The sequence below is a fragment of the Mustela nivalis genome, assembly GCF_964662115.1.
Source record: "Mustela nivalis genome assembly, chromosome: 13".
Lineage (NCBI taxonomy): Eukaryota > Metazoa > Chordata > Mammalia > Carnivora > Mustelidae > Mustela > Mustela nivalis.
This window is the reverse complement of record NC_139032.1, coordinates 13,349,467-13,363,813: the sequence shown is the minus strand read 5'-3', so window position 1 is coordinate 13,363,813 and position 14,347 is coordinate 13,349,467. Positions and strand designations below refer to the sequence as shown.

At 39.6% G+C, this 14,347-nt stretch overlaps 1 protein-coding gene across 1 annotated transcript in view; it reads right to left on the bottom strand.

Annotated features, from left to right (window-relative positions):
* GDA (guanine deaminase) overlaps positions 1 to 14,347 on the bottom strand; it is a 75,386-nt gene that overhangs the window by 37,941 nt on the left and 23,098 nt on the right. Inside the window, exon 2 of the mRNA XM_082696597.1 lies at positions 1,352 to 1,440. Within this exon, the coding sequence (XP_082552723.1) occupies positions 1,352 to 1,440 (89 nt within the window). The remainder of the gene's footprint in view (positions 1 to 1,351; positions 1,441 to 14,347) is intronic.

Genomic DNA, 14,347 nt, shown 5'->3' with positions numbered 1-14,347 from the left:
CAGAATCTGTATTTGTCCGATGGGCTTTCCTCCAAAAGCAGCCTCATGAAGAGGGGCTAAAGGATGTGAAGACCCACAGCAGTGTTCGCCCCTCCCCCCACCCTCAACCACTCCACCCCCTCCCCTCAGCTCATCTACTCCCACAGCTTCTGCCCCCTTGTCCTGAAGGCTTGCCAGCAGGAGACTAAATGTCAGTCATTCCTCAACATACATCCTCAGACCAATCTAGCAAGACGAAGCAGACAATCACACAGAAGTGGCTAGAATTACCTCCCTGCCCACTGGATTCACTTCCGGGCCCGCTGCCCAAGACCTCCCAACCCAGAGAGGCAGCAGGTAGGAACCTGAACACAGACACAGGTGCACCAAACTTCATTATGAACAGTCGCCCCATCCGTCAGGACTGGGACCAGCCCCTCTGTCTCCAAGCCTTACGGGTAACCCAGTTCACAGAGCTGCTGCAGGGTCCTTAGGAGGCATCCACCATCGCTGAGAACAGGGAAGTGATTTGCTTTCAAGCTGTAGCAAGAGGATTCAAGCCAGATGTTCTGGTTCCTAGTTCTCTGTCCTCACCACACGGCTCAGAAGTCACTTCCCAAGTTATAACAATGCCTGTAGGGGCCCCTGAGTGGCTCAATGGGTTAAGTCTCTGCCTTCGGCTTCGGTCATGATCTCCAGGTCCTGGAATGGAGCCCTGAGTACGCAAGCTCCCTGCTCAGCGGGGAGTCTGCTGCTTTCTCTCTCTCCCTCTGCCCCTTCCCCCTGCCCATTCCCTCTCCCTCCTCTGTCTCTCTCTCTTACTCAAAAAAATGAATAAAATATTTTTTAAAACCCACAATATAAAACCACAGCTCAAATGCACTTTGGGGGATGGCTGTTCCCTAACTGCGCTGTCACTTGCTGCTCCCCAAGCCTCCATCTCCCCTCACCCCTGGCAGTTTCTCTTCCTCCCTCTTTATTTCCTTCCTTCCTTCCTATATACCTTCACAGAAAGTAGCACAACCTATCACTGGCGTGCTTCCCTATCTGCGTACCTGCTTGCTCTCTGAGATCCCCGTGGGTTATAAACCCTGCGAGGGCGAAGACTTTACACATCATTTTCTCCAGATCCTGGTTGTTGCACACAGTGAACTCCACAAAGATCTGCTGGAGAATTAAACGGATGATGGCAGCCTCCTGTTCTCAAAGCATCCATCCTTCAGCTTCCTGTTCTCGAATTCCCTTCTCGTTCTCACCTCGCCCCACAAAGAAAAAAATAAAACCTCTCTGACTCCGAGGCAGGTCTGTAATCACCTGAGACTAGTGAAGGGCATTATTTAACAGCAAAAGGGAAGATGTTGGCTGTACTTACTGGTTGCTTAGTTCTCTTACTTCACACGGCTTGAAGCACCATTCTTTGGCCAGCTTTTCTTGTTGGGATGCCTCTTCTAGAAACACTATCTTTAAAAGAAAGAAAGAAGAATCACAGATCAATAAGCCATAGGCATTTGTTGTAGTTAAATATCTAAATCTTTTTAAAAAGGTGTTTGATAACCAAATGGGATAGAGTTCAGACACAAAAGGACAGGGGTTTGCCTCTCCTTGACCAAGGAAGCAAAGTGCATGAAATTTCTTTTTCTGCCTTTCTACAGATACACATAAGACTTCAAAAAATTCTAATTTGAAGACACAGGGTATTAAAAAAGGCTAATTGATATCTATTTCTCCCCACATCCCAAAATGATTAAAGGAAACAATTATTTATAGAAAGTGTACCTCACTGCAGATGAATAAAAGACTTTTGTTAAGCTGTTAAAGTATGGTAGTAGTATATCATGGGTAAAGCTATTAACACTGAATATAATTGCACATAATAATTGCCCGAAAATCAAATCTTAGCATGAATTATGTTGATGCTCTGGTTCTGGCCATCTGCCATAAAGAAGTTTGCTATGTTTTTCTAGTATTGTGGATGAGAGGCTAACAGAGCAATCTCTTACTCTAACAAAGCCCTAACAACATGTGCAACAGCTGGGGAACTTTGGAGGGACGCTTAATTCTCTCTTGGTCTGGGTTCCCCATCTGCACCCTGGGGATAACATCAGTACATACTTCACAGGGTTACTGTAAAGACTAAATATGGTAACTGTGGTAAAGATGTTAGCACATCCCTAAAATATATTAAATGCTAGACACATTGTATCTATTGCTGATTCTTTTTTAAATACAGTATTACTGTCTTCTCTATAAAAGTGGACTGCAAAGCCAGAAAAAAACAAGGGATAATGGAATATATATGCAGGAAATATCCTGTATTTCATCTATCAATGTAATATTAGAAAAACAAATGTTTTATGGTACATAAAATATTGAAAAAAGACTGCTAAATAGAATGTATCTAATTAATTAGATACAAGGCACTATATTAGCAAGGCACTATACTGTGCAAAAAACAGTGGAACTGAAAATAAAGTAAAATATGTTGATTTCTTTATTCATTGACAATACACTTTTTTTTAAAATGGGATTTTTAAAAAAGATTTTATTTATTTATCTGACAGACCGAGATCACAAGTAGGCAGAGAGGCAGGCAGAGAGAGAGGAGGAAGCAGGCTCCCTGCTGAGCAGAGAGCCAAATGTGGGGCTTGATCCCAGGACCCCGGGATCATGGTCTGAGCTGAAGGCAGAGGCTTTAACCCACTGAGCCACCCAGGTGCCCCTAAATGGGATTTTTTTATTCTCAGAAAAGAAAATGAAAATGTAATTTCTACAAATGAGAAAATATAATTTGATGACCCTGAAAACAGACTGGAATCAATAAATATCAAAGCATATCCATAATTAATTTAAAAAACACAAAAACAATTTATCTCTATAACTCAGAGGCGATTTACCGTTAAACACATAAATACATATATGCATACCTACATAAAAACAGTTTGTAAAGCACCTGTATTCACACATTTGAACATATATTTGAAATAAGTGGTTTTGAGGAAAATATAAATGATCAAAAAACTTATTCTGGAGAGACAGGGAAACTGAAGGAACTAGTAACTCTGGAAGAAACTGAGTAAGTTTATTTGTTGTTTCTTTGGGTTTTTTGTTGTTGTTGTTGCTGTTCTTTAAGAGAGAGAGTGCGAGCAGGTGTGGAGGGGCAGAGGCAGAAGGAGAGAATCTCAAGTACACTCCTGCCGAGCGCAGAGCCTGATGCAGGACTCGATCTCATGACCATGAGATCATGACCTGAGCCAAAATCAAGAGTCATTTGCTTAACCGACCAAGCCACTCAGGCACTCCATGAAGAAATTTTACTAACACATTAAGTAAGCTTGTGGTTCAGAAACACGCTAATAGAACTAAAATCCCTGTCACAAATACAAATTCCTCCCTTCTAATAATTGAGCCTCTCCCCTGAGGACATGGTTTTTCCTGTGCTTCTCAAATGGTAGGTGTTCACGCATCCGAGTCAGGGAATGAATTGGTTCCTTCCATACCCACCACAATCCTTTCCAAACCATTTCTCCTGAAGCTCCTTGTAAACTAAATTCTTTTAAGACCTGCTCCTTCCAGCTTCCAAGAGCCCCTTTCTCTCATTTTCTAGATTTGTTGATGCCTGGCTCGGATTCTTTCTCTCCACTCCAAGCCCTGCCTTCATTCCTTTGAAAATCACTGCAGACTTTTGACATCATGACCACCCACTTCCATGAATTCATTTTCAGAGACTTTTGCATAAACAAATGAAAAAATGAAGTTCAAGAACTTCATATCACAGTCATAACTCGGACAAGCTCATGACCCACAACTGCTCCACCTCCAAAACTCCTGCATCACACGTCAGACAACAATGACCTCTCCTTCCAGTTTGCTATTTCAACTACTCCAACCAGTCTCCCACCTGGACAACCTCCTTTTACCCCCTCCTCTCCACTCTTCCCCAGTCCATCAGTGGTCTTCTTCCACAGTGTCCCTGACAGGCTCAGATTCTGCCACCTATTATTTTATATTTCTTATGTCTTAGTCAACACACATCTGGTAGAAGTTCAGCCTTAACTGAATCCAACTCTCCTCCTCTCTGGGCTACACCTGTGGACCCAGACAGCGCTGGAGCAAAGCACATGACATGACAGAGGGAATATCCATAATCATCAAGGTCAAGTATACTCCTACCAAGGCCTGTGCCTGGCACCCTAAGACCTCTCTCTAGCACTGCGGTCTTTACTCTCAGTAAAACTTACAGAAAACCTAATTGTATAGACACCAAGAGATCATTAAAAATGTTTTTTCAGTAATAGATTAATGTTATCAAATAACTCAGAAGGAATTCAAAGAATTGAGAGACATTGCTATAAAAAAAGATCCTCTCAGTCACATCTACTTGATTTATGTGAAAATGTTTCTCAGCACTTACATCTACAAAAATGGAAAATAAGAAAAAAATTGATGGTGCTCTTATTTTATTCTACCAACAAGCAACACTTGTCCATACATATATTATCTAGTTGGAGGAAAAAACAGCTTTTTGTATTTTACATTTCACAAATTACCATATGGTCCCAGGAAATTTTAAATACATTTATCCACATAAATTTGACGGCAATGCTTGATTAATAAAAGACTTTCCAATATAAAACTATATCACATTAGCATAGACTCTGTAAGGAAAGTAGAACAGAGTTAGTAGTTCAAGAAGAAAAAGGGACCATATAGTATTTTAGATCATTAAAGAGAAGCTAGTTCATGATTTTTTAAAAAATAGATTAAGGTAGATATCAAGTCACTGTATTTTTATTCTATCAGATAGATTTTTAAAAGTAATGTCACAGTTCAATTTTAACAGATACATATTTATAATCTGCCAAAAATTATGAGTTTAATAAAAACTATGCATATCAACTTTTTAAAGTGTAAAAGCAAATAGATTTTTAAAACTCCTTTAACACATTAGTTTAAAAAGAAAAATGTAAACAGCCTTTCTCTAGTCAACTCATTCCAGCCCTCCATCATGAAGATTTGAAATCTAACCCCTCTTCAAGTTTCTCACCGCACTTACCCAGAAAAGGATACATTACACAGGCACAAGAGTGAAAAACTGAAAACAATTTCAAAGTCAGTCAATAAGAGGTTGATTAAATACAATGCAACAAAAACTAAGAGTGAAGGGGTGCCTGGGAGGCTTAGTTGGTGGAGTGTGCCTCTTGGTTTGGCTCAGCTCATGATCTCATGGGTCGTGGAAATAAGCCCTGCGTTAGGCTCCGAGCTCAGCGGGGAGTCTGCTTGAAAGATTCTCTCCTTCTCTCTCTCTCTCATCAATAAATAGATCTTTAAAAAAAAGTTACAATGAAGGCTTAATATCTACCTAATGGAATATTATCCATGATACCATCTTACAGTGTTTTTAAAAATGCAGGTTACTAGATAACATGTATGGTATAATCACATTTTAAAAAATATTTTGCTTTTCCTTACTAGTCTCTCCCTCCCCACCCCCCCTGCTCTTTAATCACATTTTTTGGTAAGAATATGGTGTGTGCGTTGGCATGTCTGAATGTTGATTGTAGTGATCATTTCCTTAAAGGACATTCTTCGGGATTCAAAATTGTTAATAAGTGGTTTCTTGTAACAAAATCATCAAAGTTAATTCCATTTGAATTGTACATGAAAATGTAAAGTAAAAAAAAAAAATAGAATACATAAATGTAATCTCCATTCATGGAGCCTATAGTTGGGGAATTCAGATTCACAAAGACAGATGATACGTGAGACAAGACGTAGCGTAGACAGGAGTCTTCTTTAAATACCATTGTAACACTGGGTTGGAGAGAACTTGAATCCACAAATCAAGGACTTATTAGATGGTTTTCTTGCTCCAGCTCATGTATTCACTCAACAATCACTACCTGCATGTCAAACACTACTCCAGGGAGTAGGAACAATTAAATCGATAGGTGAATACGAGGTATATGGCTTGTATTAGTGAGCGCTGTGATGAAAGATAAAGCAAGCTAAATGGTTGAGATAAAATGTGGTGTGTGTTGGATCTCTCTGAGCAATGACGCTTGAGCACAGACTTGCATAAAGGAAGGTAGTAAAACGCTCGCATATTCTGGGAGGAACAGTCCAGGCAGAGGGAACAAATCAGGACAAAGGCTCTGACACGTCTACTTAAATTTAAATTAATGCTTGGCAAGTTTTGAGACACCAGTTAGGGATATGGCCCAAGGACTAGAAGAATAGAGATGGTAGCCAGGGGCTTTGTAGATCATGGTACAGCCTTGAGATTTATTTTTAAGGAATCTCTAAAATTATTTTAGAAAATGAATATGGCAAAGTTTTAATATATCGCTGATATTCTCTTTATAGGGCAATAATGGCTGTTTGATCCTGAGTTTCTCTGGGCTTATGGGGCCATTCTTTCCATCTTTCACCATTTCATGGTACCTGTTATGACTCACGACCTTCCTCCACAAGTCACAGTTTAGGTAGGCTCTCTGGCACATACAGAAATCATTAAAAACCAGGTTTCATACAATCAAAAAATCAGACATGGTGCCAGCTGACCAGAACCTTCTCATCTGAGTTCCTTTTTTTCCAGATGAGAAAATTGAATCCCTTCTGTTAAGGAAACCACTCCAAGTGCTCTATCACTTGAAACTGTGCTGTTTAGGATGAGCAGTACTGAGAATGTCAGCAATACTAAAGCCAATATCGGATGAGTAATGACTGTCAGCTAATGAAAAAGCTCTCTGCAAGATAGAGGCTTCAAATACCAGATGGCAAATTTGGGCAAGATGTTTGTTGTTATGAAGAGTAAACTGCTCTTTGGGTCACTGCAAAACAGCTGGGTCAGCCAACAAAACAAGTTTGCCAAACTCTGCTACAGACTCCTAAAAAGACTCATGTAAGTTAAAACTGTATAATTTGAGGGTGCCTGGGTGGCTCAGTGGGTTAAGACGCTGCCTTCGGCTCAGGTCATGATCTCAGGGTCCTGGGATCAAGTCCTGCATCGGGCTCTCTGCTCAGCGGGAAGCCTGCTTCCTCCTCTCTCTCTGCCTGCCTCTCTGCCTGCTTGTGATCTCTCTCTGTCAAATAAATAAATAAAATCTTTAAAAAAAAAAACTGTATAATTTGAAAACCACCCCAGTGGCTTACACGAACATGTCCAAAAAACTTTATCCTATTTATGACTGGTTTTTTGATTGGCAGTAGCTTTTTTTTTTTTTTTTTGGCAATAGCTTTTAATAATTATTCCTTTTAACTTTAGAGTTTAATAAAATACTCTTGGAGGGGCGCCTGGGTGGCTCAGTGGGTTAAAGCCTCTGCCTTCGACTTAGGTCATGATCCCAGGATCCTGGGATCAAGCCCACATAAGACTCTCTGCTCAGCAGGGAGCCTGCTTCCTCCTCTCTGCCTGCCTCTCTGCCTACTTGAGATCTCTGTCAAATAAATAAAATCTTTAAAAAAAAATACTCTTGGAAAAGTGTAGTATTTTTGGCTGTCTTATTTTTTTTTTCCTGGCTGTCTTATAAAACCTTATTTTGCTGTAGAATAAACGTGATTTTTGATAGATAAAAAAGTAATTTTAGTAATTCTTCTGATCTAATGACATCAACTGGTGATTCATTGGCATTTAGTAACTTTTTATTAGAAAAATAAAACATGTTCTAAAATGATGGGACATCTGATAATAATAATAATAAATATTAATAAATGTACTTATTGTATGCAGACACTTACAGTAGAATACCAACTAACACATGTGGAAGGAATGATAGAAAGTTAGCATTGGGCAACCATCATTGTAATAAATGAGTCATGCAAAAATTATCAATGAATGTGGTACATAATGAACTCTGGAACACTGAAAAGAAATAAAATGGAAAAAAAACTAGTGAGAGAAAATTTTGTAGGAGAACAGGATATTTATATAAATTCAAAATATCTCTCCACATAATTTATTCTACATTGAAAATAATAACTTCTCAGTAGAAAAATCTACTACCTGAAATCACTACATACAAATACTTCAGGAAATCACTACCTGAACCAAGTGAACAAAGTTAACATTAAGAATAATGGGATTTTAAAAAAAAGAATAATGGGATAAACCAGTATCATGCGTCTGGGCTATGATGCATCAAGAGCACAGCACCAGTTTCTGTGGAATTCCTGCCAAAAAATACAGAATCTGAGTCTAATCATGAGGAAACATCGGTGAACCCAAACTGGAAGACATCCTAAAACAAAACAAACAAACTGTCCTGTCTTCTTGGAACTTAGGACAGTTAAAACTTGAAGATCTAAAACAAAACAAAACAAAACAAAAAAAAACCCCAAACAAACAAAAAAAACCAAACAGGGGTGCCTGGGTGGTTCAGTGGTTTAAAGCCTCTGCCTTTGGCTCAGGTCATGATCCCAGGGTCCTGGGATCGAGTCCTACAACGGGTTCTCTGCTCAGCAGGGAGCCTGCTTCCTCCTCTCTCTCTGCCTGCCTCTCTGGCTACTTGTAATCTCTGTCTGCCAAATAAACAAATAAAATCTTTAAAACAAACAAACAAACAAACAAACAAACTTGAAGACCTGTCCCAGGTGAAAGGCAATTAAAAATTCATGGTAGGTATAAACAACCTGTGAAGTCTGTGGGCATCCTGACCCAGAGGAGGAAAAAGCTATTAGGGACATTACTGGGTCAGTAGGCAGAGTTTGAAGGATCTGTGGACAATACGGCAGATTTAGATCTACATTAATTTCCTGATCTAGACGATTGTACGTGATTATGTAAGACAGCATCCTCATTTTTGTTTTGTTTTGTTTTGTTTTGTTTTGTTTGGAAATACATACTGAAGTATTTAGACTAGAACAGGATGTTTGTAACTTACCCTCAGTTAGTTCAGAATAAAAATATGTCTATATACATACAAAATACATATACACATATAAAACATGTATATATGCGTACCGGGGCAGGGGAAGAACCATGAAACAAATGTGGTAAAATGTTCATGGTAGGGAACCTGGGGGAAGGCTATATGAGAGTTAGTCAGAGTATTCTTGTAGCTTTTTAAAATAATTTTGCAATGATTTAAAAATAAAGAAATCTTTAAAAAATTTTTTTTTGGTCTACTGATTTGTCAGAGAGAGAGTACAAGCAGTGAGAGAGGCAGGCAGAGGGAGAAGTGAGGAGCCAGATGTGGAGCTCAGTTCCAGGACCCTGGGATCATGACCTGAGCCAAAGGGAGAGGCTTAGCCAACTGAGCCACCCAGGCGCCCCTAAAATCTTAACTACAAAGCAAACAGTGTACTGTTTAGAAATACAAATATTCAAATGAAAGTATCATCACAAGTAAGGACATGATAAACAGAAAATTTAGGATCATGGCTCCCTGAGAGGGGGAAGGGAAGGGAATGGGACGGGAAGGGCATCTGGGAGGCTTCAAAGAAAGCTGATGGTTCACCATGTCTTCATTCATACCCCACACACAGGCATTACAACTTTTATTTTTTATGCGAGCAAATATATGAGCAAAAACAAGTTCTCTGCTCGTAATAAATGTTATTTTTTAACATCGAAATCATATCACACAAAATGTTCATGCTTAGCATCTGTGGAACACTCAAATCACCAACAGGAAACACTGTGAGTAGGGTAGAGGCAGTGGGAAAACAGAATGACACAGATCTGATATTGACAGCACCTAAACTAGCAATCTAAAGTGAAGTCATACTGGGGCACTTGTTTTGGGACTCTAGCGTTGGCTGAGGTCATGACCTCAGGGTCCAGGGATCAAACCCCATGTCAAGCTCTACACTCAGTAGGAAATGTGCTTGAGGACTCAATCTCTCTCTCTCTCTCTTTCTCTGTCTCTATCCCTCTCCCACTCCCACTCTCTCTCTCTTTCTAAAATAAAAAAAAATAAGTAAATAAATCTTTTTTAAAAATTAAAAAAAGAATTAAGTGAGATCATATATGTCTCTTTAAGCAGTCAGTAACATTGGAGATGACCTCTACATGTCCCTGATAGTTTGTGAATGGCTTTTGGATACAAATTGTTACACCCAAATTTATTCATTTCCTAAATTCAAAATCCCTTGAGGCCTTAATCAGTTTCTGGAATAGGGGCAGTATTGTCATCAAACATTGAATCGAATTCACCCCAAATCTCAAAACCAAGGTATTTACCCCAAAGATACAGATGTAGTGAAAAGAAGGGCCATCTGTACCCCAATGTTTATAGCAGCAATGGCCACGGTAGCCAAACTGTGGAAAGAACCAAGATGCCCTTCAATGGACGAATGGATAAGGAAGATGTGGTCCATATACACTATGGAGTATTATGCTTCCATCAGAAAGGATGAAAACCCAACTTTTGTAGCAACATGGATGGGACTGGAAGAGATTATGCTGAGTGAAGTAAGTCAAGCAGAGAGAGTCAATTATCATATGGTTTCACTTATTTGTGGAGCATAACAAAAAGCATGGAGGACATGGGGAGTTAGAGAGAAGGGGCTTGGAGTAAACTGGAAGGGGAGGTGATCATGAGAGACTATGGACTCTGAAAAACAATCTGAGGGGTTTGAAGTGGCGGGGGGGTGGGAGGTCGGGGTACCAGGTGGTGGGTATTATAGAGGGCACGGATTGCATGGAGCACTGGGTGTGGTGAAAAAATAATGATACTGTTATGCTGAAAATAAATAAATGAAAAAAAAAAAACACAACACATTTGAATCATTAACCCATTAAACAACCCAATAATTTCAGTTGCTATCTCACAAAAGACATCTTCAGAAACAAATTCAGCAAGCGGACACCTGAGCATGAATTTAGGAAAAGCATTCATTTTCTCTTTTGGAAACTGAAAGGTGAAAACAATAGTCTACAAAGTTTATTTCAACAAACTGTAGCAGGCACATAAATACTGATAAGAAAATGCTGGCATGCACGAAAGTACTGGCCACACAAATATACTCCTTTGTTTTTTTTAAACGTGAAATCTGCTTAGGGACCTGTTATAGGTTGGAGTCAGTCTCCCTAAAATTCATAAGTTGAAGTCCTAAACCTCCAAAACCTCAGAATGTGACTGTATTTGGAAATAATGTCTTTCCAGAGGTAATCAAGTTAAAATTAAGGTCATGAGGATGGGCCTGAATTCAATAGGAATTGTGTCCTTATACAAAGGGAAAAAACATGGGTCGGGGAGCGCCTGTGTGGCTCTGTTGTTAAGGATCTGCCTTTGGCTCAGGTCATGATCCCAGGGCACTGAGACTAGGCACTATATAGGGCTCTCTGGTCAGCGGGAAGCCGACTTCTCCCTCTTCCACTCCCCCTGCTTGTGTTCCCTCTCTCCCTGTGTCTCTCTCTGTCAAATAAATAATCTTAAAAACAAAAACAGGGAGAAGATGCCATCAACAAGCCGGGGGAGAGGCTTAGAACAGATGCTTCCCTCACATCTCTCAGAAAGAACAAACTCTGCTGATACTTTGATCTCAGACTTTTTAAAAAAAATTTTTATAAACATATAATGTATTATTAGCCCCAGGGGTACAGGTCTGTGAATCTCCAGGTTTACACACTTCACAACACTCACCATAGCACATACCTTCCCCAATGTCCATAACCTAACCACCCTCTCTCTGGCCCCCCTCAGTTTGTTTTGTGACATTGAGAGTCTCTTATGGTTTGTCTCCCTCCCGATCCCATCTTGTTTCATTTATTCCTTTCCTACCCCCCAACTTCCAACGTTGCAATCTCCACTTCCTCATATCAGGGTGATTTCAGACTTTCAGTCTCCAGACTAGGAGACAATGAATTTCTGTTGTTTAAACCAACTGGTTTGTAGTACTTTGTTCCAGTACTCCTAGTAAACTGGTACCAGATTCTATAGGAGGAAGGACTGGAAGACTAGTCTAATCAGTAAAGGAAAAACACTGCAGAGACTCTCTTTGTTTTCCTTAGGCACCTCATATGAGAAGTTTGAGGTAGTTAAAAAAATACTAGGGTTCCTGGGTGGCTCAGTGGATCAAGCATTGGGCTCCTGATTTCAGCTCAGTTCATGATCTCAGGAGACTGAGCCTCAACTTGGGCTCCATGCCCAGCAGGGAGTCTGCTTGAGATTCTCTCTCTCCTTCTCCCTCTTCTGCTCTCCAACTTAAATAAATAAATAAATAAATAAATCTTTTTTTAGAAAAACAACACTATACTGAAGAATCAAGATTCTGCTATTTAGGAGTTCTGTGAAAAAAGGCAAATCCCATACCCTTTCTGACTTACTGCTCTCAAAAATGTGGTAATAATATATGTGCCACATTTTTCGACCCTAAAAGACAAAATAGTTTTTTTTTTAAAGATTTTATTTATTTATTTGACAGACAGAGATCACAAGTAGGCAGAGAAGCAGGCAGAGAGAGAGAGGGAGAAGCAGGCTCCCCGCTGAGCAGAGAGCCCGATGCGGGGCTCGATCCCAGGACCCCGAGATCGTGACCCAAGCGAAAGGCAGAGGCTTAACCCACTGAGCCACCCAGGCACCCGACAAAATAGTTTTAAATGGATATATATATAAAACACTCTATGAAGTGTTAAAGCTCTCTGTAAACATCAGGTATTGTCAGTAGTGTTAATTTTTGACACAATAACCAGAGTAGTATTTCAGGAGACAACTGCTGACACAGTGTGCCTTGATTTCAGAAAGGCATCTGATAGCACCAGTTAGCTTTGTTGGACAAGACTGAGAAGGGCAACTGGGTGACGACAGAGTTGGAGATTTCATATCTGGTTATATATTTCTATTCAAAGAGTTGATTAATACAATGACCGACGCATGTCTGGAGATCTCAAGAAACATCACTGAGCTTCGCCCCAGCTGTGTTCTTTTTCACAGCTTAGATGTGAAAAGGATAACAACTTGGAAAAGATAATTTATTCCCCAGATAGCAAAATCAACTTTTAAAAAGACATCCATAAGCTAACACTAAAAGGAGAAAGCTTAACCAGAATGTAAGTAGAATCTGACATTTATATGTAAGAAAAATCAAATGCACAAGGTAAAGATGTTTGAGACTTGATAACCACAAGGACCATGAGTTCAAAATAAGCAATGTGGAATAACTACCCATACAAACAGATTCTAACTAAGGTCAGATATGTAGAAATATAGGCAACCCTTGCTTTGCATGGATCTGATACACATCAATTTCAGATAACACAGTTTAGTTAAACAACACCAGCTCCCCAACGATGTGGTTCAAATAGCAGTTACTATGGTCTATCATCTGTTACTCAGTTCACACACAGACAGCAAAGTGTGTAGTTGTGTTCCCTCCTTGACTTCTAGCAATAAACTCATGTGGCATTTTACAAAAATAAGAATCAAAAGAGTGAATTGACTAACACAGATGAAAGTTCAGTAGAGAAGTGAAAAGCCATAGCACAAAAGTGAAATTTGGATCTAACACAAAAGGAGTTAGAGAAGAAATAGCTGAGTACGGGAATTTTGACAGTAACACCATTTGAAAAATTCTAGATCTACAGCCAGAGGAAATTAGCAGAGTGGATGTATCAATGTAAAGGAGAACAGTGATTGTCTTAGAAGAAGTGATACCAGCAAAAACTTCCTATTAAAGGAACTCTTAGAGAAATATCTCAGAGAAATTTCATAACACTGAGAGTTCAAGAGATAAAATCTTGGAAGCTGATCTAGAAGCTGGATGACAGTTTGCCAAGGCAAACGAAAGACATCCACTCTGTGTAGTAAATTATAAAATTAGATGAAAAACGTAAGCACTGTCCAAACTACTCTTGCTAACTGCTTTTTAATGAAGAAATAAAACACTGTAATTCCCTATTTCTAATGTTTTAAATTAGAGTGTAGTAAATGAATACTTGTTTTACTGTTTTTTTTTTTTTTATTTTATTTCCCCATGTATTCAGATTGGAAAGAAAATCGTTCAGGTTTTAACAAAAGCTTTTAAAGATCTCAATAATCATCATTTTCTCATTGATTCTTCTTCTTCTTCTTCTTCACCTTCTTTCTTCTTCTTCTCCTCCTCCTCCTCCCCCCTCCCCTCCCCCCTCCCCCTCCCCCTCCCCCTCCTCCTCCTCCTCCTCCTCCTTCTTCTTCTTCTTCTTCTTCAAGTAGGCTCCATGCTGGGCCCAACATGGAACTTCAAACTTGTAACCCTGAGATCAGGAACTGAACCAAGAACAGGAATCAGTCGTTTCACTGACTGAGTGACCCAAGTGTCCCTTCTCATTGATTCTTAAGATTACTTTGCATGATTTCAGTTTTCATAGTCATTTTTTCCCAGTCTTGCTCTATTGTGCCAGGTGAGGACAGCTTTTTTTGGCCAAGTCCTTTTAAGCACTGTGTACAGA